The sequence below is a fragment of the Xiphias gladius genome, chromosome 1 (genome assembly GCF_016859285.1).
Source record: "Xiphias gladius isolate SHS-SW01 ecotype Sanya breed wild chromosome 1, ASM1685928v1, whole genome shotgun sequence".
In the NCBI taxonomy this organism is placed as follows: Eukaryota; Metazoa; Chordata; class Actinopteri; order Istiophoriformes; family Xiphiidae; genus Xiphias; species Xiphias gladius.
The window spans coordinates 22,865,019-22,891,052 of record NC_053400.1 but is presented as its reverse complement, the minus strand read 5'-3'; the positions used below and the strand labels follow the sequence as shown (position 1 = coordinate 22,891,052).

Below are 26,034 nucleotides of genomic sequence, written 5' to 3'. Positions count from 1 at the left end.
TGTACACAACTGATCAATTGCCAACTCTGTACAAATAACTGAATCACCAAGTAAACACAGGCATCTGTAGTGCTTGTTAGGATAATCAGTATTGAAGTTAAGGAAGTTCTCTTTTTTCTTAACATAATGTAACTACTTTGTAAATATGGGCTTTCAGAACATTATATAACAATTATAGATCATTATTTGTTCTTTTTAAGATCATTGTACCCTGAGCCAAAGACATATTTTGCTATCGTCTTCGGCTCTTTAAGCCCGTTTACCTTTCATCTAAAACCTTCCATAAGGACCTGTTTGACAGCTTACCTGACAACACTTCATGTCCAGAAAACATGTCCGTCTCTTGAGTGACAATTAAGAGGACACCGTTATGGAGCATGTGTGTGCTTGAGGGAGAGAGTGCGCGCATCCATGGATACCGGCGTTAATGAGCATGAGAGATAGTTGTTTGTGCCTGGGGCTGTTAAAGTCTGAGAGAAAACGAGGTATTAAAATAGGGTTGTTTATTAAGGAACAAACATACTGAATAAAACATACAACTTTCACAAGACTTTTTGTACAAGACATACTGCATTATCATGAGGATAGAACATACATTTCTAGAAAATCTTTTGACATTCAGCTGTCTTCAGTTCATAAAACATGATTGTATTTATCAATCTGTCAATCTTTATTTCTGGTGAATTGATTAATACACCAGCTGGAAAGGTTTCTATTAAAATCACACATTGTACCATATGTTACACCATACCAGTATATTCTAGCCACATCTTCACTGGTCATGAGGTAACAGACTTGAGACCATTCAAAGTCAATAGAAACCCTTGGATTGTCATTTGGAAAAAGAAGAGGTATTGGTGAACACTTGAATAGACACTAGAGAAAAAAAGTCCTAAATTCAAGTGAATGCTAGTATTTGCTGAGATAATAAAGAGACCGCATTTGGCCAACGCTGACAGAGGTTGGTTGTTGTGGAGGCTGTATTGATAATGATCCGTAAGATGATGAGTGTGTATTAACTAGACCACATGTGGTCTATTGGCGGACAGCTTTCACTTGAGCAGCATGTGGTACCTGCTACACCTAAGAGTCTGGTGTTTGTGCAGTTAGTTGAATGACGATGCCAAGGAACTCTGGTTTGCTTCCAGCTCACTGTGTACACAGTCTGTCTTTGTGCAATGGTCTCACACTTGAAAGCCACTCTGTTGGATGTGGTGAAGCTGCAGGCGTAGAGACTGTATGCTGCTTATGATTCTCCTCTGGTGACCAATCAAACAGACCCCGATACGCTTGATGTCACTGAAGGGGAGAAGAAGATTTACACAGTTTGGAATTAATAGTTTGATGAGACTAGCAGACCCGACAAAACATCACTTTAAGCTGCAACAAGCAAACTTAGAAATGTTGATAATAAATATAATATATGTGTACTATGTGCAGAAAATTCTGCGACTTGGAAAGACATTTGCAGCTTCATGATGATACAGTTTTAATCCAGGACACACATATAATATTACAGAAACAGCAGCATCTCCACCAAAAATAGAACAAAAATTTGAAAGAAGCTTACATGATACACACAAACTGTACATATATATTTTGGACGAGGCATAATGGTGAAATTAATCTTATTACAATACCATCCTTCCTCTGTTCTTTTGATGCTACATTGTTTCCTATAAGTGTGCATTTTCACACTGCAGCTGCACTCTGCATAATTTGGCTTCACTCACTCTACACTCATGGTTGAAATGGAATCCAGTGTTGTGTATCCTGCTGCAAGGAAGTTGTTCTTATACTGGCTCATTTTGATGGAGTCAAGCCAGTCACCGATAGAGATGAAAAGAGGGTAGTCTGGCATGTCCTCTGGGGAGTCAGGGAAGCTAGGATGACAAACACAAAGTTAACCATAGCACAGGCATAATCATATATCCTCTACAGAAGATGTATGATATTTTAACAGGATTTTCCCAGGTTTTCGCATATTTAATTCCATGAGCTGCAAACCATGTATTCTCTACATTACTAATAACCATTTCCCAACATATCCTGTAACCTTCTATCTTCAAATTAGACGTTTCAGTTTCAGTTCATGGAATCTGGTATGAAAATCCACTTTCTGACAAAACTAAATTAATGTTGCTGGATAATGTGATAAGTACTTGTGGAAAACTTTCTACTCTAGCACTTAGATTCACTTAAAACACTTAACAGTACCAAACTCATATCATCCTTTTCAAGATTGCCAGATTTGTCCTTTGGGTTTGATATTCCAATAATATACCACAAAAACATTATGCAATACTATTAGGCAGACGGCACTCAAACCCTGAATGTTGGAGCTTTCCGTACGCACCTGAATGCACCAACAAATGTTCACCAAACAGACTCTACTAACAACTGCTTTGCTATGCTGTGATAACTGACAAAAATTAAATATTCATCATGGTGGCTCATCTACAGTATCTCAAACAAGTTTTTAAATCTGTGCAAGATGATTTTCATACCCTAACCTCACAGCCTGGGAGGAGGGAAAACAATAAAATCGTTCAGTATGCTTTATAAAACAGTAGACTGTATTGTCACGTTTATACAAATTGTAGTTAGTGGGCTGAAACGTGTAAAATTGCACAGCGTCTGTGTGAATTGGTACTTACCTCTGAACATCATTCACCAAAGTCAGAAGACTACTGGGATTGATTATGAGTTTATCAAGGAAAGAGAGCACGTTGTTGAATTGTGGGCGCTGGCTAGACTCCTTCTGCCAGCAGTGCAGCATCAACTGGTGCAGCGTCACAGGGCAGCCCATAGGTGCTGGTAGACGGTAGCCCTCCTCAATTGATAAAATGACCTGAGATGGACATCAGTAAACATCATGTTGTATCTAAAGCAGAAACAATTCCTGCTCCGGTTTTCAATAGTTATTCTCCTCATAAAAGATAAAAATAATAATGTTGTGTTCACCAAGCTTCAACTTTTATGGAGTTTTAATGTGATCGGCAGCTTACATCATGATTGGACATCTCCCAGTAGGGCCTCTCGCCATACGACATCACTTCCCACATGACAATGCCGTAGCTCCATACGTCGCTAGCTGAGGAAAACTTTCCATAAGCAATAGCCTCTGGTGCTGTCCAGCGTATTGGTATCTTTCCTCCCTGTCACAGAACAGCATCACAGAATAAGCTTGTTAAGGAGGCATTCAGAATTTACCACCGTAACTCTCAGATTATAACATCCTGCACGAACTGTGAGATCCACACTCACGGTAGCAGTGTAGGCTGCTTCAGTGTCATCTTCAAGGACCCTGGACATGCCAAAATCGGACACCTTACACACCAAGTTTTCATCCACCAAGATGTTGCGAGCTGCTAGGTCTCTGTGAACATAACCCATATCTGAGAGGTAGGTCATGCCAACTGCTATGCCACGCAGCATGCCAACCAGCTGGAGCACTGTGAACTGACCATCACGTGTCTGGAGTGGTTGTGAGAAAGAGAGAGGACAGATATGGTGTAAAGAAGACAATGTCTCCTCAGGAAAAAAAAAAAAAAAAAAAAGCGTACATCTGAGAGCATGTATTCTTCTCACCCGGAGGAAAGAGTCAAGCGCTCCATTTTCCATGTACTCCACCACTATCATTACTGGTCTACCTGAGTTAAAGGTAAAGTACATGATTTGAGGGACTCACAGAGAAAAGAGACTGAAGTAAAGAATTTCACAAAATACAATGGATGCTAAAGAGAAGATGCAAACACACACACGCACACACACACACACACACACACACACACACACAGACATATAAAGGAGCTTACTGTTTGTGACTACTCCCTCCAGCCTGATGATGTTGGGGTTGTTGAACTGTCCCATGATTGAGGCCTCACGCAAAAAGTCTCGCCTCTGTTGTTCCATATAGCCACCTTTAAGTGTCTTTATGGCCACAGCAATGCCCATCCTTCCAGGTATACGCAAATGTCCACTACAGACTTCTCCAAATTCTCCTGCAAAAACACAGTTCGCACGTGCAGGCCTGAATTCTTGCATATCATACAACTTACTTAAGTTAATGTTACACATTCTGAAACAAATATTGAAGACTTTGGAGGAAGTTAATAAAAGGTAGTTCATGTATTTTATCATGATTAGTTTTTGAATTATGGCCAAAAACGTGCTTTGTGAAGTCACATGACCTTGATCTTTGACCTCTGACCACCCAAGTCCTCGAATCCAAGTGGACGGCAGTGTCAAATTTGAAAAATTCCCTCAAGGCGTTTCTGAGATATTGGCTTCACGGGAATGGGATGGACGGACGGACGGACGGACAAGCCAGAAAACATAATGCCTCCAGGCACGGCTGTCACCAGCGCAGAGGCATAATAAAAATGGATGCGGATGACATTACGTTGTTCTGTACTTGACCTGTAATTTAAAATTGATCATTGCCCACTGCCTCCACCAGATGGAGCCCATGTTACAAAAACCAGACAAATAGGAGCCACCTTCATTATTGCTCATGGGCTGAGACAATCTGTTCAATTAAATGAACCATTAAACATTATTATTCATAGTCAGCAGCAGTGGCTCTGCTCCTTTATGGTACAACATAATAAATTACTTTAAAATCAGCTTCTAAGAGGCTGTAATAATTTAAAAGTAGAACTTTATGGGGTTTAACATTTCTTTTAAATAAAATTGTTACTCAATATAAAATGTGACCATTTCTCTGTCACAGGTGCTAGTCAACTGTCACTGGGACATTTTTACAAATGCCAGTGTAATATCCATTTAGGAAAAAAAATACCCAGAGTAAGATAATGGCATGTGCAAAATAACCTCTTCTATCTAATAACAAATCCCTCAATCACTTTATTATCATTGATTGGTACTGGTTTTACCTGCTCCAATCACCCTTTCAATGCATATGTACGAGGGGTTTATCTCTTTGGCAAATTCCTCCACAGCCTGAGTGGGGTCTTCATATGTATCTGGATCCACATAGGTCTTTATCCCAGAAAAGGGGACTGGAAGACAAGAAGCAAAACATACAGCATGATATTTTACATGATATTTTGGAGTAGAACATAACACTTTGACAATCTCCACACAGCTGCACTGCACCATATTAATGAGATTTAATCATAGCATGGAATCACAAAATTGGAGTAAATCCAAGACACAGCATATTCTTATCATTGATACACAACTCATACACACAACAAACAGAGTATCTTTACATATGTTACTGTTAGATTTACAGATGCTTTCCTTAAGAACATCTACAAATGTACAGCATGTATGCAGGGATGGCGTCGTTGACTCTTTATACAGTATTATTAGACTTACAGACACAAAGACACATAGTACAGATGCACCGTTTGCTATTCGCAGAAGAGTTGGATCAGATTTTTAATTTACAGATGGAAATACTGGCACTGATGTGTTAAAAAGTATTTCAAAATATGTACAGAGCACACACATAAATACAGATCAGATTCTGCCCAGGGAAAAAAAAAGTGATGTGCTTTGTACAATGTATAAAAGTTCTTGAAAAACTGTGATAACATAATCACCTATACAGTACAGTACAATGTGATCAGGAACATCAGAGTGTTAAAGTTCTGTAACTTGGCCTCAAATTGAACTGGCATTGTTCAACTCTGGGATACCACATTTAAAAAAGCTTTTCCTACATATGACCTTTGACTTATGTAGAAAATAAGGGTTTGCTCCACAACGTGTTTTATATTTCTACCGCATTTTTTCTGTGTTTTTTCTGTGTCAACCACAGTGTTTAATTTATTCAAAACCAAACATTTTCCCATTACTCTATAGCCCTGCTGTAAATTCTGTTATACTGAAGCACATAACTTTCCATTTTTGTTGAGACTGTGCCAGAGAAGTTAATTCTAGATTCAACTACAGTATGTGGCTGGTGGTGTTCTTGCTTCTGTTGTACTTTAAGGTTTTGTTTGTTATTTTGTTAAAGGATAGAGAAAAAGACTAGAAAAGAGAGAGAAAGAGCTAATACACTGCCCCAGAGCAATGTGTATGGAGACGTTGCAGGCAGGCAGCCAGACTTCAGCATCCTCCTCTCTGGCTGAGGCTGGGGACGCCGCTGCAGTGAGCACTGTGCATTGTGACCGGCATAAATGATAACTCGAAGCGGCCCCGGGTACACCTCGAGCAGATGAGCTGGGGACTAAATGTACTTTATAGCTGTGTCAGCTCATATTGTACAGGGCTGAAGTCTTCGTCTGCGATGAATTCCAGTTTGGAGTCTACACTTCTACCTCTGTCTCCAGGTTGTCTAAGCTCAGTTCTATTATAGAACAAGACTTCTCTACCAGTTTGTTGAGACTGCTGGCATCCCCGTGCTTGGGTGATGCCTCCCCAGCACACAACAGCATAAAAAAAGGAACAAAGCAAAAAACAGTGGAAGGTGAGAAGTACAGCTATTCAAATAATTTTCACAATATTTGATGAAAAGGGTAAAAAAAAAAAAGCATATTTGTTTTTATATTATCAGCAAGACTGATGTAATTCTTTGTCATGTAGTATAAGTAAAACTAGATTCTGATGATGCAAGATTAAAATAACTGCAGCAAAATTCTACTGAATTTTCAGTACACCTTTGGAAAAAACATAGAAGACAGCATGAACAAACACAAACACTTACACACAAACAGTAATAATAAATAATAGAGAAAAAGAATTTTCAACAGCTGATTGCAGTTTAATGTCTTTTTTTTTTTTTTTTTTGTCTTTAGCTCAACTGATACTGAATCTTTGAATAATTTGGGAGTTAAAAATAATTATAGTAATCGGCTGCCTTTTAAATAGATGATGCATGAACCCATTTGAGCTCTTTTAAGCCTTCAGCTGTATTTTGCAAGTTTAGAATCCTTTTTTTTTTATGTGTTAGCATTAGCCTAATGCTCTCAGCTAGTCATCCATAGTCACCATAACAATCCACAAACCTTCAATCAATTCCATCAATCAAGTATGTGGATGTAACTAATAGGACAGTGAGTTGGCAATTCTGTTCTAATGTGTCCTTTGGGCTTAACTTTGAGCCACAACAGGACTAATAATTGAATTTACAGAAACTAATCAAAAATGTTAGAATAAATACAGTTATTAATTAAAATTTCATGACAGAGACAGGAAGTGGTAAACATGCAGCATGCATCCTAACTGTGTGAAAACCCGTGCTAGAATCAGAAACAAGAACAGGATTTGAAACACACACACACACACACACACACACACACACACACACACACACACACACACACACACACACACACACACACTAAGTAAAAATTATATACACTACCGTGTCCACTGTAGCGAGTCCTCCTCTTCTCCTCTGACTTCATTCTGGCTTTAATGTACCCTTGACACCTGTACAGGTTAACCAGATTATCAAAGAGTAAGAATCACCTCATCACCACATAAACCAGCCCTGTACATCTCAGCCTCGCTGTCTTCTCTCTTTCTGCTAATGACCCTCTCTGTGTTGCTTTGTGTGCAACACAGTGAATAAGTTTACATTATCAGCAAAAAACAAGTAGGGAATCTACCAAACTTACTGCCCTACATGACAAAAGGTGGAAAAGTCAGCATTTATTCTGACAGCAGAAACAGCCTAAAAGCTGTTTTAAATAGGCTTTTTCCACACGGTAACATTAGGCTTCTGCCCATTACACCACATCATCAATCTTTTGGCTTGCATAGATGTCCCTGCTGAACTTGCCATTCTGCTTATTCCTATAACCCATGCTTTCACAGCAATTTTTGTTCTTGACTTATGTATTTCACCACTTTTATCCTATTCACAGACCCACAAATTCAAGGCTTTCAAAGCTAAGTCTCCATGGGGGGGGGGGCAAAAGTAGCAATCAAACACTGGTATTCAACAAAAATAATTTAAAAACCGTGCAGTTACTCTTTTGCGATCATAGGATTAGAAGGCTCTTAAACGTTGAAGCTTTTTACTTATTTATTTATATAAAAATATTTCATAAGCCAGTTATATCAAAACCTGAGTCAAAGAGAAATTGGAGATAAAGCAGGTATAAGTTTCATTCACATACTGTCATCTTTCTGGCTCCGGAATTATTCTATTTGCCCCTTCTGAGCGCACGAGAAGGCTGAACAATATCTATAAGTCATCCGAATCAATTTTTAATGGAGGGAAGGGAACCATTTTCTGACAGATTTCTGGATAGCTGTGATGAAGACTCACCTATTCAGTTATATTTCCTCTGATGGTGTACTGGTACGTTTTAGGTCAAAATGAGCATAGAGATTGGTGACATGTTAGATTGAAGCATGCTATGGATGGCGAAAAGGGCCGGAATTCAAAAGCAGCCAGAGTGGATATCTGAGATTTTCCAAGAAATACAGCCCATTCCCACAGTACATTCATAGATTTGTTGACATATTTAATATATGTTTATATATTGGAATAAACATGCACCTTCAGGCCATGTCTTCGGAAATGTGTATCTTATTGGACCTCATGCAAGAGCCGCTTGTACCAACAGATTCGTTCGTAAGGGCCCCGTATGAGCAACTTATGAGAATTTGTCGCAGTCACCAATTTTTTCATACTGAGAATTTTTGTCTTATGTTGAAAGTGGTGTACGGATATAATCTACCCTTCTCCACCAGGGGCGAAAAGACTTAAAGTCTTAATCTGAATGAATCCGGAGTTTAAATATGAGTTGCGTGGAACAGGTAGCCTTATGTAGCAATTTATCGTTGTTGATTATGCAAATGATCAAATCTCATTAGTGTAAGAGAGATTTAGGATAAAAATGGAAAAATGTTCTTACATGAGGCCCACTGTAAGCCCCTTTGTTCTGGATAGCACCTGAATCTTGTTAGTCTGTGAAGACAATTTGTTCCCATTTCTGAGCTCAGATATTTTGAGCACACGAGGTTTGCAAATTGTGCGAACAGAGATGATCACTTCAGCTTGTCTCACAACTAAAAATCAAGACAGTTAAAAATCTAGACCAAGTATTTACCAATTCAGGGCCAGTTTTTATTGTTTATTAATAAATAGCACTAATGGTAAAATTCCTGTGATCCAGAGGCGGACTGAAGACAACAGTCTGAGCTTACCTGTGAAAGGTAATGGAATGGAGCAAACTACTGGTACACGCATTACATGCTGTGTAATTAGGCGGAAAATTGGTTCAGCCATTTGGAAAATAAGAGTGCATGCTTGGTGGCAAGAGAGAGTCCATTAACAGACTTCTGGCGTAACTCTGGAGATTATGAGAAGACAAGCACATAGGTGTGCGTCTGCGTGTGGTGTTAACAATAAGCCAGCACCAAAGAGACACAGGTGGTGTTTTACCGTCCAGTGATGAGGAGGAAGAGGGTAAGGATGACCAACAGGGAGAAGCCTCCTACAGACGCCGTGACAATCACCAGAACTTGACCCTGATCAGCGATATCAGGATCTGAGGAAAGTAAGAACACAGCGAAGGGGAAAACAGAGGAGAGACTAATCAGTACCTGTCAAGATTAGCAACTCTCTCACAGAGCTCCAACCAGAGAACTGACACACTACTTGGTGATATGAGGCTGTCCCAATTTACTGAACACAATGAATGGATTAAAAATATCATTCAGTTTCTGTGTTGCTCAATTAAACACTCCCCATATTTATCACTATTGAAAATGCAACAGACGGCATCCCCTCATTTTACAGTGTCTTAATAACACATCTATGAACAGTGCAACTACATTTTAATCATATAAAAAGCAAATTTAAACGTCTCGCAATTCCTCTACTCCTGCTCTATATTCAGAGCCTAATTCAGACTGCATTGTTATAATCCACATAAAAAAGACTGAGGCAGACATGTTAGAGTTGTTCCTATTCAGACTTGGGTAGTTAATCGCATTCACTGAAAAAAAATTGGCTGCACAGTCAGTTGCACATAAATCTTTTTAAACCCATGACTCTTCCTCCTTTTCAATCGTTGTGTTGGAAAGTCAGATATTTCCCCTAGCCATTTCTAACTCACCAAACTAAAAGCTATTTTAAACTATTCTGGACTTTTGCCTGTGATCACACAATGAAAAATACATATTAAAAATATTTTCACCACAAAAATATGTATTTTTAAAAGAACGTTCTGACAACAGCTTCTTACGACTCAACTCAAAACTTGACTTGACATGGCATTGGTAAAGTTTAAAAAATAACTGTACCTCTTCGATTATGCTTTTCTCCGTCTGGCAAATATTACCATTACTTTTAGTGGTGAAACTTTATTTCCAATGAAAACTGAGGGTAGCAGGAGACAGAGAAATATTCCTGCTGTATCCCTGAACGGACTGACAACTCAGTGACTGAGCCTTGATTCAAGTAACATCCACTGAATTTCACACATTTAGTCATCTATCCAAAGTGCTGTTTATTTTAATGAGCCCCTAATCATTCTGTTATCCAACTGATTTTATAAAATGAAGGTAAACAGAAAAACACTCGGAAAACATGAAAAGGTCTAAATCACTGCACTGTGTGTGACATGAAGCTATGTGCTATGTGAGAGTCTGCATTGTATGGGTTGAATACGAGGAGAGAGGAGATGGCACATAGAGTATGTAGTAGCACAGTCGTAGAATATAAATGGACTTACATCAGAAGTATTGGTATATGGGAGTATGAGAATGAGCGGTTGGACATCTACATATTCATCACCAGAAGTGTGTGTTTTGTAGGATGCTGTGCATTCCTGCATATTTTAGGATTAGAATCATAGGAGCATTATGTGTGCATGAAAACTGTGATAAACACAGTTGCACAGCCTGAATCAGGAACTTACAGAACTTATAAACATTTAAATAAATGGCTCGTGTCTGAAGAAGCACCGATGAGTTTCACTGATCCATAACAAAGAATGACCATAAAATGTCTCCAGGGATTTTATGGGGTTGTTGATCAACACAGATGACTCCACATCTCTGGCTTTAAAAGTCGCTTCTTCTCCTGTGCATTGTTTAAAAACTAAACTTCATATCCACTGGGATTTCAACACAAATCTAGCTGACTGAATGACTGAATATCAGTGCCGTTCCTCCCTAAAACACAGCCAGTATGAGCACAAACAAAGCCAAAAATCCTCCATGTGGCCAGTCCTCCACAGTCGTACCCTCAGCTGCGGTAGCAAACTCAAAGTTGGGGCTGTAAGCTGTGTAGCCAGCAGCAGTGCGAGCGCGCACGTGGAAGACATAGACAGTCGAGGGTCTGAGGCCCGTTACCACCACACTGGGGGTTTTGGTCCGTGTCGATGAGTAGCTCAGCTGCTCTTGCTCCTAGATAAGCAAACAGTTTGCCAGAGATGATAAACAAAATCATATTTTGGCAGTACAGACAAACAATATTTTTGCATAAACCCATTATCACAGCAATGTTTGAACAAAACACATATTTTTTCTATCCTAGTAACTATTAGAGCAAATGTTGAACAAAGCGGAGATAGTAATACATTTTGGATGCTCTGCACTTATATTTGGGTTTCTGTAGCCTAACAATGCACATTACTCTGTGGGCAGTAAATGTTCTCTGTGTACGTAAATCACTTGTGATGCATTTCAGTGCATCAGCTTCATTGTTACCACTAAGCAATCAACATATATGGTACATAAACACGGTCTAAGAAACTTTCTCAAAAAAGTTTCAAGCTACCTTATTTTGTATGACAAAAAATACTTTACCCTCTCATAGTATTTGACCTCATAGTCCACGATTTCTGAAGGAGGTTGTTCCACTTCTGACCAGGAGAGGGCGATGCTGTTTTGAGTGGCCCGGTCTTTTCTTACTACACCCACCAGAGCAGGACCTAAAGATGCAGTCGAAGAGTACAGGGATTTGAGTCAACTGTGATGACAAGCCTGTGAGGAGTCGGCTGTTTGGAGGAAAGTTCAACAACAACAAAATACAAGATGTATTTTCCCACCAGGGATATTTCTGGATAAGTTGACGCATTGGTTCTCCAGTTGGCAATTTTATGCTAAATAACAAGACTAGGTCAGAACCTAGTATATGGCCCGACTTCCCTTTATCTATTTGCTTCTCTCCTACTCTCGGTGCTCACATATAAAGTAATCGAATACAGCCGAATTCCCAATAAAGCTGCTTTTATTTTACATAATTTTCTGTTTCTGTTGTCAGACAACGGAACAAACATGAAATAGTGACTGAAACGCGTCCCAATAAGACTACATGTTAATCAGCAGTCACTTCCAAGCCATTTCCAAGCTGCCTCTCTGCACTGCTAAAATCCTGATTTTGGAACTGCGACATCGTCTGACAATATCACCATACACATAAGTTAAAGACAACGGCTGCGCTGTGATGACAGCTATATTTACTTGTAAAGTGATCACTGAGAGAGAAACGTTAGAAGCTCATTCATGTCTGTGCGGTCAATTAAAAGAGACTCATAGAGAGGTGTGCCTATGGAGGGAAAGCCCTACCTCGTGCCTGCAGGGCACTACTGGCGACTCTCTTCCACAGAAAGTTGCTAAGGTTTGTCCCAAAAAAAAAAAAAAATCACTAGATTTGTCGCGAGGTGCTCTTGAAAGAAGAAAAGTTGCTAGAAGGGTGGGAAAGTCTTTAAATCTAACAAGGGTGCTAAGTTGGCAGTACTGACTCAAAATGCCCCTCCAATGACTCTTTAGAAAGTGTTTGCGCCAGTTCATCTTGAAAGAGCAACGACCAATGCGGAGACTCCAACAGTTAGGCATCAGCCAGGCATTTGGCTGACCAATAGCGTAACTAAATCACTCGGTCAGACATGGACATTTGCATTTATAGAGCTGGAAGAAAGAAAAGATGGTGAGCTCATTTGACTTAGTTAATACCTTTTGTACTAAGAGTCAGCTTACTGAACTGTATATGTGCCCAAGAGTGAATCTTGTATACAAGTATATGGATTGGGAGATACATAAGCATGAAAAAAAGTCAACTTTGTGGCTGGACCGAGCGACTCAGAGTCACTTGTCCAAGAGAATTCTAAAGTGAATCCTCTGAGTTCAGACACACTACCGCAAAACACATTTCGACAGAGTCTTCAGTCATTTGAAATACATCAACATTGAGGACACACGACTACCCAAAAGGAAAGGAGGGCCAAGAAACAAGTCCAGCTCCAGTATGATGTGCAGCCTGAGACAAACATTTTTGTTAACTAAACCACTAGAACCACAGTAACTGTTTTATCATATTTGTTATAATTGCTGAATTTTGGTGAATATTTTACACAAGGTTGCTGAGAAGACATAAAAATGACCTTGCAGAGATTGAAATATTTACCATCAATTATTTATAAAGCCTGTTCTTGTACAGATTTGGCAGACTAATAGATCTAGTAGTCCCTCTGTTGTTGAGAGTGCTGTTAGGGGGATCATTGCTGGAATACAAATTTAGGACCTGATTGATGTCTTAAACTGTCCTCATGCTCAGATAAGCAGATAACCTTTTACACTCAGAAGGCCACAGACCGAATGGGGCACTTCAGAAAGGTGACGTGTCACTTTATTAAGTCGGACGCATTGGGGTGCAGATGCTACTCTCACATCTTGTCAAGAAGCCAGGATTTTCTAGCAGCAGCTTGGCCCAGACACAATGCTTCACAGTCCAGCAGTTCAACCATTTCAACTTGTATTAAAACAAAAAAAGAGCGGAGGGAAAAATGGTGCGCACAGGAAGCAAGAGTTTGATGCTGATTCCTACACAAATGCACACTCGAGGTGACAAATATGTAAATTTAAGGTGCCTCCAACTATCACATCACAGTGCACAAAGTCAGACTCCTGACTCGAGTCTGAACATGCATTTCTTTAAGCATCAAAAACTCTAAATTATGTCCTATCTGTGACATTTAGACACAAAAACCTGGCTACTGTGTTTATATACATTTCACAACTCACAACAACTAAGAAATTAAGGTGTGTCATGTCAAAGTTTTACAGTTCTTACAGGATTATCAAAGGAAAACAAAAACCTTCAAAATGTTAGCCATGTTATTCCAGGTAACATCTGCCCTTTTGATCCTGGCAGCAAGTGGCGGCTGAGCTGCACAGAGTTACTAGAGACGTTGTGGGAACATCTCAGGCCTCTCAGTCTGGCTGCCTGCTGCAATTATTAAGGGCAAACAGCAGACACACCAACACAAATATACAGCATGTACTGACAGAACATTACAGTGCATAAGTGCACGGGTAAGACAAGGACAAACTCCACTGAGTTGCTTTGCAAACTTCCTCTGTGCCATACCTGAATTACTGTTAGTTTTAGCACAATAATGAGCAGTGCAGTGTCTGCTGCACTCATTATTACAAAGCGCTCAATATGTAACACCAGTTCCTTTAACAAATTTTTTTTACGAGTGAAATATATGACGGGTAGCTGAAAGCATTTGGTTCTGAGGAATGACTTTGTTCTGAATTGTTTCTATTTGATTGATGTATAACCATTCCGCCATTAAAATGTGTACACTGCACAGAACGAACTCCATAATATTTGGCTTTTTAACTTGAACAAATTACTTAAACAATTTATACATTTTCAGGACAATTGCTTTTTCATTTTCCGTACATCGACAAATCAGTTAAAATACATTTCTTCTGTAGTGCACAGTACTAACAGGTAGCGAAACACCTGTAGCTATCCACTGTACAGTATAAACAATTTATCCAAGGAGAAGAAACACAAAACCTGTGGTGAACATCGACTAATCTGAAGGAGCAGCTGCAACATACATACTGTGTAACACGTAAGACCAGCAGAGTGTCTACAGTCTAAATGAAGTCCAAAGTCATGTTTTGTCAGCCTATAATGCATTAACAGAGACCTTAACACTTGGACCATCAATTTGAATTTCAAGCCGTAAAAGGGTTCATTGCGTGAAATCCTCAAAATCATGCATGAATACACCCCAAAATTTAAACGAGTAAGTAAATTTGTGACTGTATGTGCTTGGGATTTGACTGAATCTGTTGGAACATATCTAAATAACAATTGTGCCCATAAATGTCATGTTCAAATAAGCAAAATATGTTTCAGTTGGCTTCAGTGCGACCAGGCAGATTAATATGCATAACCCACTTAGGTGATACAAATGTTTGTGAGAATCAAATTACTGGAGGGCATTTCTTTCTGAACCACACAGTATAATGTTATGTATCTATCACCATGCATATATGTGTGGGTTGCTGTACTTCCATCTTTGTGAGAACCAACTGGAGTTTTAAAGTTTCTGCGTATTGACATTTTTGCAAAGTGAGGAAAGTCCCTAAAAACCTCTTTTGCAAGAAGCTATTTCAGCTTCAGGATAAATCAATCTGCTAGTTAGATACCTACTGCCATGGATGAGCGGCTCAAAGTGAACAATTATGGTCATTACAGTTTAATCACAGTTCACACAGCTAAAGATAATTGAGAATCTATAAGCTCTAGTTGGTTTATTGGCAACATGTAAAAATAGGTTAACCCGCAGCTAAATGTGTTCAAACAGATAAAGAAAAGACAGAGGGGGAAGAAGAGAGGGAGAGAAAGAGTGAACAGGGAGAGCTGTAAAGAAATCCCACAAGGTTACATCTCCCCAGCATCTGAGCATATAAATAGAAGTCAGCCTTATTCCCAGAGCAAGAGAAATGAAAACAGAAGAGAATCCACTGGAGGAAAGGGGAAAAGAGCAAATTAAAAAGAGAGAAAATCTCCTGAATCAGGACACCGCAAAAACATTGGGAAATGTTCACACGTGGATTTAGCATGTGAGAACGTTGCATGACTTTTGTTGTTACTGTTTTGTAAAAGGCATAATAATGATCATGAGGATAGCGGAGCAATAGGCAATTTTTTGGAAAAAAAGAAAAAAAGTTCAAATACGTTTAAAAAAAGAGAGAACATGAACAGGTACATTTTTAGCATGAGAGGGATTCAAAAGTCATGGGAATGTTTATCTACATTCATCAGTCCTTTCCCATAGGACCCGTTTTATCTCAAATGTTTTAAACAACTGATCAAACAACACCTCTTTGGACCACATATTGAGAGTTCCCATGAAAAGCTACCAAATGCAAATTCAACACTTGGCATCAACTCCGGACCTTTTATCTGCTTAATGTCTCATGGATTAATGACGGAACAGGCCACAGCAGGCCAATGAAAGTGATTGTCTGTCAATGGGTCCAATTACTTTTGAGACTCTGAAAATGAGGGACTATGTATAAACATGACAGTAATTCCTAAATGTTAAATGTGATATTTTTGCTCACTGTAACTGTATAAAAAACTAGTCTGTACCGCCAACAAAAACACATGATAACCTTACAAGTGTAATCTTTAGTCCAAACTCTCAATGGCTCAATGGACAACATTTTAAGCCTCTGTTAGGACACAATCTTTCCTTTTTAAAAAAAAAATCTTACATAAGGATTACTTTTAACACAGAGTTAATCTATCTTTGTGGTTGCCCCTCTGCTCCTGTTGTAGGAGCAGATCTTTCTTCTGTGCCGCTTACACAAATTGGCACCGATTTCTCTGTGCCTCTTCCCAAAATGCTGCAGTGAACTTTGTGGGAGGAATCTTCAGTGACAAATGCTTTGCTGAGCAATAACTACACTGTATTTTTGAGCGTAGTGCAGGTCACTGTTCATAAACACAGAAGTCATCCTGCTCACTCTGCTTTGCACCGCTGCCTTGAGAGGTATTAAGACGACAGCTGACCTTCATCAGCTTCAAATAGCAGAAAACCTGCATCATGTTTTATAAACTGAACTCAACTGTGGAGGAGTGTAAACACAAACAGGCATTCAGAATGATCAAATGTGTTTTCTGACTACCCATAACTGAACAGATACTGCTCAGCTCTTGCAGCGAGAAAACTGAGTGATAATTCTAGTACATCATATCGTCGCAGGCAATGAACACTCCATTCTGTTCAAAGACAAAGTGATCATGCATCTTGCTTAACTGAGCATCATAACTTATCAAAGTTAGACAAGCACACAGGCAATAGGGAAGAGAGATTATTAATTAGTAATTCTGATTAATAGGTTTATTATAATTAAAATCATAATGAAGACTTAATATGCAATTTACAAACAGATAGCATGCTAACAAAAAATAAATCTTCCCCCTCCTTCTAGCCAAAGAATCCAGTTAATTGCTATTTCTGCTTTTGATTGGCTATTATTCCGTCACTGGCATAAAATCGCAGTCAATTACATGAATCACTTCGCAGCATCTGCTTTAACTGGCAATGAGCCTGTCCATCCCAAGTCCATCCAAAACAGAAGTTTAGACAAGCACAGACTTACAATAAGCATTTCTCGCAACTCAAATAATCTTCCACCTCATTTGAATTTATAGTGATAAGTTTTGAAGTGCTTGAAGAATGTTTTGCATTTGACAGCCATATATAGTGTTTTGAAGATTTTAAAATTGTACTGTGTGCAAACTAACAGAGCAGTACCTTCTGTTTTATTTTGCCTTTTGCCTCATATAAAAATTGCAGGACAGTCACATAACTGCAACAGGGATCAGGATAATTCTATCCTCTGTCAAAGCACGAAATCAAAGCATTATTGCACTCTCTCTTATGGATATACAGAAGCTATATATAACTACTGTAAAATTCTATAATGATAATCAAAGAAAGGCGATATCTCTCATTTAAAGGAAGCAGAAAGAGAAGAAAAACATGTATGTGCGTGGGAGAAGTAAAACACGAGAGCAAGAGGGAGAGCTGGGAAATGACTAACAGACCATATGCAAGGCTGTAGGTGGTACATGGGTGAAGGAAATGTGTGTCTAAATATCATGTGTGTATGAATTTGTTTGCCTGCTCGTTTCCATGCATGCCTGGCTGTGCGTGCATGCAGTATGTCTACTGAGGGAAGGCAGTTTGACAAATTAATCCGCTCTAAACATCCTAATGGAAACAACCCCACAGACTGCTTCACCTCCTCTACAGAGATTAGTTTGCATTTCTACTTCCTCCCATCAGTCTAGCTGCCTTTGCCAGAGAGATAGGTATGAAGTGACACATATACACCTGACATCTGGTTTCCATGGAATGACGACAGCCTATCAGCATAACATTTAATTTCTATAAATAATACTTTAATACAATATTCCACTGTCTGCTAGGAGAGAATCAGCCGCAAGAAATGACTGTTGAAGTTATTATCTATATTGAATGAGCAGGAGCATGATTCAAGACCATTATCATGGTGTGATGATAACTGACACCATATTATACTCATTTACCAACCATGCACCCTATATCGCCTGAGAAACTGAGAGAGGCATAGACCACTAAACAAAATCCTTACAGAGAGCAAATGAATGCAGAAGGGTTGGCAAGAAAGGGAATGTCGATAAATTACTGAGAAAATGGTAGTATTTATGAATAACACTTCGAAGTCTGCCATTCATAACACAGTGGGAGCATTTGCAAAATCGGAATACTTGACAACAAATGTGAAATGACTTTTTTATTGCCATTCAGTCTTGGTTGCTTGCTTACGCTTAAATTGTCGACTCCACCTGCTTCATTCTCATGTACACTCTTACTGTTTTTGTCACAGCAAAGTGCAGGATTCTACCTTCCACCTTTGGACTTTCAAAAGCTGAATCTGGCTTACAGCTAAACAGAATAATAATCTTGCTTGATTTAAGTCATTTTTATTATGGGTCGGTCGATTGGCTTGTCCCCCACTTCGGTCCAGACTTGGTCCAAGACGGAGACTTCAGAATTCGCACCAGGCAAGAGACTTTGTTCCTGCCATCTATTATACAAGTAATTGGACAAATGGGGCATCTGTAGACCCACAGATTGACTTTCCGCCAGCATAATGTATTGTTTTCTCTAAAATATAAAAGTAGTCCACATAATAAACTGTTGTATGATATGTGTGTTGTTTGCACTTCCCAAATCTTTTAATCTCATCATTCATCTCCATCAAGTATTTTTCAGATTTTTTTCTGGTGAGCTGGAATACAAATGGTAAACTGTGACAGTCTTATTACTAATACAATTATGCCAGCCTATAACTGCACACAAAGATGATTTAGCACAGATACACCCACAATTCCCTATTTTTAAATCCGAGCCACTGATGACTGATGAGCATTAGTTTTGTTCTCATCAGAATCAGAATTTCATCTCACTACTGACTTGCTGTGCATGCTCAAAGGGGAAAAAATGTGCATACATCCCAGTATAATTTATTCATCCACTCTCTTTCCTTCCTTCATCTCAACCTTCTCCATCAATTATTCCATCAATATTCTTACCCATTAAAATATAAGGTTTAGGTTTCAGCCACTGAACTCTAGATCTCTTATTTTTCCAAATTCAAGCCCAAGACAATGGTGCCTTAAGGACTGATAGCTGTGGCTGACCTCTGGTCAGCTGGGCTCTGCTAATTAGGACTAGGTTCAGGTCACAATGACCCAGCTATTCAGCGGTCAGAAATGTGTTTCACCTACTGACACATTAGGCTGGATGGAGAGTCAGAAACCGTAAAAAAAAAAAAAAAAAAAGACGGGGTGCTCAGGAAGAAGAAAGGCAAATCTAGCTGAAGATCAAATAAATCCCGCCAGTTACTGTAACATAACAATCCTCATCTGCTCCCAAACTGCAGTGCAAACACAGTAGTCATGATCTATGAATCGTGTATTATGTAACGACAGTACATGCATATGCCCAACATAAGCATGTATATTTATTCTTTATTAATATGTTACAGTTAAATATGGATAGTTGCATGTTTATCCTCAACAATCTGTCCAGCAAAAGGAGAAAAAATAGAATAAATCAACTGCAGATGTCATATCGTCTAAAATTTGCCTTTTTTAGGAACCACTACAGTTACTAGTGTCTTATAGCCAGTATGCATCAAGGTTATGGAATTTTACTCAAAGCCTTGAGGTACAGTTTTATTCATCAAATACAACGGATAGTCATGTTACCAGTAATAAGCATGAGCTCATTACCGGTGAGCATTTTGAGCATTATGAGCATTTGACCAAAACTGGTCCCGCACATCTAGTGCACAGATACTCCAACCAATGTCCCAAAAGGTACACAGTGGATAAAGGAACAGAAACTACAAGGGATGCAGAATACTTTTCCATATGATTTTTCATCCCAGTTTGGTATTTTTTGGTTAACACGTTATCAAAGCCCATGTAAGTTATGTACTTGGGTGTAGCGGGTATATTTGGGCAGCTAGAAGACGAACTTGTGAGCGAGTAAAACTTCAGGTAGTTTTTTGTAACCTACCAGTTTGCAATTTCGTAAAATATTTCTTATCAGTTTGGCTTGGCTCCCTGCCATCCCACGGGTAGAACGGTCCACTGGGAATATTCCTGCCATTCCAGATGGCCATTTTGCCCATGCCAGCAGGATTAAAATGAAGAATGTGCTGCAGTATTTTGTAGTTTATCGTGTACAATTTCAGCAAAAAAGTTTTAAAATTGATCTAAGTAAATATGGAATTCATGGCTACAACTACCATCTTTAAATATACAAAACATTTAAAATATTTTTCAAATATTTCCTTTAGTTATAGGTTTATCAGTAAGTCAAATGTCAGAAAATAGTACTCTAGATAAAACCCTGGAGCCCAATGTGAAGTCTATGGTTCACTTAAAAAAATCTGCAAATCCTCACATTTGAGAAGCTCGAACCAGCAAATATTTTGCATAAATTAATATAAATAAATTACTTGTAAATGGTGAATAATGAATTTTTTGCAATTAATTTTGACAAGGGACTCATCAGTTAATCCATTAACTGTTTAAACACTCGTGAAATTAGTATATAATGGTAAACCTTATCTTATTATGTCAATCTTATTAAGTCAGTCCTATAATTCTGTGGGAGGTACATCTGCTTATCATCATTGCCACAGTTGGATTTGAAGATACTAAAACAAACATGATGGGAAAGTAGAACTGAAGTGAACTAGAGCTCTGCAACTCACCAGCTTGGTGTGTATTGACAGTAACATTCGCCAGCGAGCGTACGGACACAGCCAGCCCAGTTACGCCATTCACAGCCTCTACGTGGAAAGTGTAGTTGGCGTGCATTGCAAAATCTAGTACTGCCACAGAGGTACCAGTCAGACCAAGTGGCCGTGGGATGAACCGCAGGTCGGGCTCGCATGGCTCACACTGAGTCACACCACTGTCGCCGTCAGTTCCATCACAGCGCTCGCACAGGATATTGTAGGTGACGTCCTTCCTGCCCCCTGTATCCTTAGGAGGCATCCACTGCAAGAAGAGAGCTGTGTCATTGATCAATGAGACCAGGTTCCTAGGAGCTGACGGAGGCCCTGAAGAGAAGTAAAAAGTATTTAGAGAGAGAAAGAGATTACTCATTGATAACCCACTGGTCACTTTGTAAGATAGATTTTCTTTTTAAAACAAATTTCTTTCAAATATGCTTGTTCAAATACAGATTAACACATGGAGAATGGTTTGATTATTGTTTGACTGAATAAAAGAATGTACAAGACACATGATCTATGATTGCTTGTGCCATGTCAGATAATGTAGACCTTTTGGCAGAGCCATTAACAGTGTCTACAGTTTACCAAAAATGATGAAATGAGCACCAATAACATGTTTTTTTTTTCTTTTTAGGATTCTACCTTTTGCAAAAATGCCTTATCTGTTTTTACGAAAGTATCAGCATTAAGTATACCAGTACCATGCAAAAGAGGACCTCAGATCACACTACTCATCTGACCTTGAAAAGTAGCAGTGTGCAGATGATCACCAAAATTGGACCATAATTTGAATCTGCAGTGTGTGTGTTTAGTTTGCAGGTACAGTGGGTGTGTGGGTGGCTGGCTTTCAGCGCATCCTTCAGTATTTCATTCCAACAGCCTGTGTCAGTTTCTCGGATAAAACTGTGTCAGTTCAGTTTTCACAATTGTACAAAGTGATCAGAACTGAAGTTATGAGTGTGTCTTTGAATATCTGTGTGTAGGTGTGCGGGTGATCAGCTTTCAGATTGCCTTAAGTGTTTCACTCCAGCTTGTACTGGTACTACAACTAGTAAATTTCAGGGATACAACTGCATGTCAGAATTTTTCATGTCTCATTTTCCATTAGAAATTTAGCTTAATCGTATTGCCAAAAATTTAAGCAAATAAAAATATGAAATGAGCACCAATAACATGTTTTTTTTTCTTTTTAGGATTCTACCTTTTGCAAAAATGCCTTATCTGTTTTTACGAAAGTATCAGCATTAAGTATACCAGTACCATGCAAAAGAGGACCTCAGATCACACTACTCATCTGACCTTGAAAAGTAGCAGTGTGCAGATGATCACCAAAATTGGACCATAATTTGAATCTGCAGTGTGTGTGTTTAGTTTGCAGGTACAGTGGGTGTGTGGGTGGCTGGCTTTCAGCGCATCCTTCAGTATTTCATTCCAACAGCCTGTGTCAGTTTCTCGGATAAAACTGTGTCAGTTCAGTTTTCACAATTGTACAAAGTGATCAGAACTGAAGTTATGAGTGTGTCTTTGAATATCTGTGTGTAGGTGTGCGGGTTATCAGCTTTCAGATTGCCTTAAGTGTTTCACTCCAGCTTGTACTGGTACTACAACTAGTAAATTTCAGGGATACAACTGCATGTCAGAATTTTTTCATGTGTCATTTTCCATTAGAAATTCAGCTTAATCGTATTGCCAAAAATTTAAGCAAATAAAAATATGAAACAAGAAAAAAGCATTTAAAAAAAGGGACAAAAAAATAAAGACTTGAAAACAGAAATTAAGAATGTTCATGCTGACGGAGAAGTATGTAGCCATTCTACTCACTTGTACAAGCCATGGTGGAAGGGTCTTTAATAGCCCGGTAGAAGCCTTTGTCGCAGTGACAGATAGTGGCGGCCTGGTCATGGCTGGAGCTATGTGGAGGACACTTGGAGCATTTGGTGTTCCCAGCATATGCCTTGAAGAAGCCAGGCCTACAAGCTGGAGACGGAGAGTGGCAGAGGAAAAGGGCAGTTAAAAAAGGTTAATGCTCCTCGTGCAGCTGCATTTCCATCAACACACAAACATTTAATTCAAAGCTCCAGCTACTTCTTTCCTAACCTGTGGTCTGACCTTATTTCCCGAGGGACTCTGGATCACTGTCACCTCATTAGCTCACTACAACATCATGCTTATGGTCCTGCCCATTGCCCAGTCTAACAAATCGCGCACACACCTGTAATGCACCTCTTTGACAGAAGAATGGCAAACTAACACATACACAAATATGTTTCGAAATGAACACATTACAAACTGCTCTTAGACCAACTAAAGTCTGGTACTGAAGTTCACAGGTATGTGCCAGGAGACTTCCACAGCACCACTGTCTTGGGTTTTTCATTGTAGTCTGGAAAGCCTTGATCAGCTTTGACTTGAGATAGATGTCATTTCAAATGGGGTGCATAGAAGATGGTTGCTAATCATATGGTTGCATATTAACATACTATATTAAAAAGTGTTGGGAAAGTTAATTCCAGTTACTAGTCGAGAGGTTAACTGATAAAGTCACCCGTCACATTAGCTAACAGTACTTTATAATTACTTGACAACTAGTAAATTAGCTTAATGTTACTTATTCTGCTACTTTAGCTCCACAAAAGCTACCTTCAAAATCCCCAATGCCATAGTCCAATCTTCTTTTTTGTACAAAAAAACAGAACGTAGACATTGTAGTGTAACGAGCAACCCGCAACAACACTGGACTGGAGCGGTTAACAGACCGTCAGCGGCTAACGTGGCCCCGGTGACTGGACGTGACTCTCCCCAATAAAGTCACGTTTTCGCTGTAGCCGCCGGCTTCGCGGGCTCGTAGGACTCTGGGCTAGCTAAACTCGCTTGGTTTTGCAGCTGTACCGCAGGCGACAAAAACAAGCTTGGCGTCACTGGAGGTCACATTCCGCCTCTTTTGGCGGAGGCCAGCCGCCTGCTTCCCTCTTACCGGAGCCCTCGCACCATGTCTGGTCCAGGAATAGTCCCTCCACTGATCGCGCCCACCTCTTCCTGGTAAGAGAGCTAGCCACCAAGCCGCTCTCCAAAATGGAGGAGTACCTTTAATTAAACTCTGCAAAAAAAAACTGACTTTGACAGTATTATCCTATACCTTACATGTCTCTAGAAAAAATAACTGTATTCACGTTACTACCTAACATTAGCAAGTACGGAATATTGGGCAGTATTCTCGTTAACTAATGTTAGCATTACGAAAGCGTCAGTAGCTAGCCGATGTTAAAAGAGAGTCGGCCATTTTCGAAGTATCAAGTCTACAATAAAGCAAGTGTTAAAATAGGGTTTGGAACAAACTGAAATTTTCAGATGCTGGTGGTGATGAAAAATAAGGGGATTACAGAAACTCATTATCCTGTGGGAGCCACGAATGTCTGTGCAAAATTAGATGAAATACATCTATCCAATAGTTAAGATATCAAGATATTTTCCTCTGGACCAAAGTGGCTAAAATATTTGTTAACTGCTTTAGATTATAGAGATTACAGTTTCTAGAGGTAGCAACAATGGAGCAATATGTTTAAAACAATGTACAACATAAAAATTAGCTTTACTAGATGGGACCGTAAAACTTTAAAAAAAACTGAATCTTTAGAATAAAATATCACTAATACAGCCTCAATGAAATGCTGGAGCAAGAGTATCTTGAATATATGTGATATTGTCTTACAATGCAGAAAAAATACATATGTTTAAGGCTTTAAAACTTTTCAGGAGTTCAGGGGGTAAATTTAGGGGAAAATTGATACGATAGAAATTATGAAGTTATAGAAAAGACCCATTTTTGTAATCAGCAGGTTTAATAGAGTTATCACTTTCAGATTCCCTTTAAACAGACAGAGGAAAGTTTGTATTGTTTGTCATGCAGGTAAAAAAGTGCTATTAACATACAAATAATGCATTATGAAAATGCAATTATACCCTGCTTTCGGTCTAAAACCTCCATCCACTTACTTGTTCCCTTCTGCTGATTTAAGTATTCTTAAGTTTTCCATCGTTACCCCAGTTCACTTTCCTACCTCATTACTTCTCCAGTTCTCTCCCATTTTACCGTCCCATTTCTTTTTTTCCATCAATTCAACCAACTGTCCTTTCCTTATCGCTCCAGTTTTTCCAGTCTCTAACTGTTCTGCACTGCCACAATTTTCACCTTTTTATTGATTTTTTTCTTCTTTCACCTTTCTTCCAGTATTTTTCCTTTTCCCATCTCTCCTCCTGCTTTCCTCTCCTTCGCTTTCCCTTAAGGCTTATCAGAGGAATGAAAAACCATTGCAGATTGACGCCCTCTCCCCAGACCTATCTCAGCAGAGAAAAATAAAGCACTAATAGTGCAATTATTTAATATTCCAGGAATCTCAGGATAATTTTATTGCAAAGTGATTTGTATGACGTGTGTGTGTTTGTGTGTGTAGGATAATAAATTCAAAATTAGCAAATAAATATCCCAGCTATAAAATAAACAATTCATTGATAAAGCAAAAAGGTAATATATGGGGGAATTCAATCAAGACTTCATGGCAGACAGAAGTATTTTATAATTAAAGCATTTTAATATTTTTCCAATAGTTACTATAAGTAGGAAGCAGACTAATGTATTAGTGGGGCACTGTCATTTCTTTTCTTCCTCAAATCATCAGTAACAGACCATATTACATAAGTCTTTTATTATCTAATACATTATTGCCTCCATTGAGAAACATTACCACCATAACTCTAATGTGGATGTTATCCCTTTTCATTATACAGTGGTAAGTTTCATACTGTGTCACACAAAGGATGTCCAGCTGCTACCCAGTATCCAGTGCTGCACCCAGGACTCCATGCCAAGGATTATTGTTACCTCTGCCAAAGAGGTTATGTTTTCATCCATGTTTGTTTTTTGGTGTGGTTATTTGTCAGAAGGATTATGCAAAAACTACTGAACCGATTTGCACCAAA

General features: G+C 39.0%; 1 protein-coding gene across 1 annotated transcript in view; it reads right to left on the bottom strand.

The window, feature by feature from the left end:
- Positions 1 to 502: 502 nt before the first annotated feature.
- Positions 503 to 26,034, bottom strand: part of LOC120788972 (ephrin type-A receptor 6-like) — a 53,402-nt gene continuing 27,870 nt past the window's right edge. Inside the window, exons 7-20 of the mRNA XM_040125325.1 lie at positions 22,879 to 23,034; positions 21,031 to 21,381; positions 11,746 to 11,870; positions 11,181 to 11,343; positions 9,374 to 9,479; positions 7,340 to 7,407; positions 4,899 to 5,024; positions 3,819 to 4,004; positions 3,592 to 3,653; positions 3,268 to 3,477; positions 3,009 to 3,158; positions 2,658 to 2,851; positions 1,734 to 1,883; positions 503 to 1,299 (exon numbers count right to left, since the gene is read on the bottom strand). Coding sequence (XP_039981259.1) covers positions 1,185 to 1,299; positions 1,734 to 1,883; positions 2,658 to 2,851; positions 3,009 to 3,158; positions 3,268 to 3,477; positions 3,592 to 3,653; positions 3,819 to 4,004; positions 4,899 to 5,024; positions 7,340 to 7,407; positions 9,374 to 9,479; positions 11,181 to 11,343; positions 11,746 to 11,870; positions 21,031 to 21,381; positions 22,879 to 23,034 — 2,162 coding nt within the window. The 3' untranslated portion in view covers positions 503 to 1,184. The remainder of the gene's footprint in view (positions 1,300 to 1,733; positions 1,884 to 2,657; positions 2,852 to 3,008; positions 3,159 to 3,267; positions 3,478 to 3,591; positions 3,654 to 3,818; positions 4,005 to 4,898; positions 5,025 to 7,339; positions 7,408 to 9,373; positions 9,480 to 11,180; positions 11,344 to 11,745; positions 11,871 to 21,030; positions 21,382 to 22,878; positions 23,035 to 26,034) is intronic.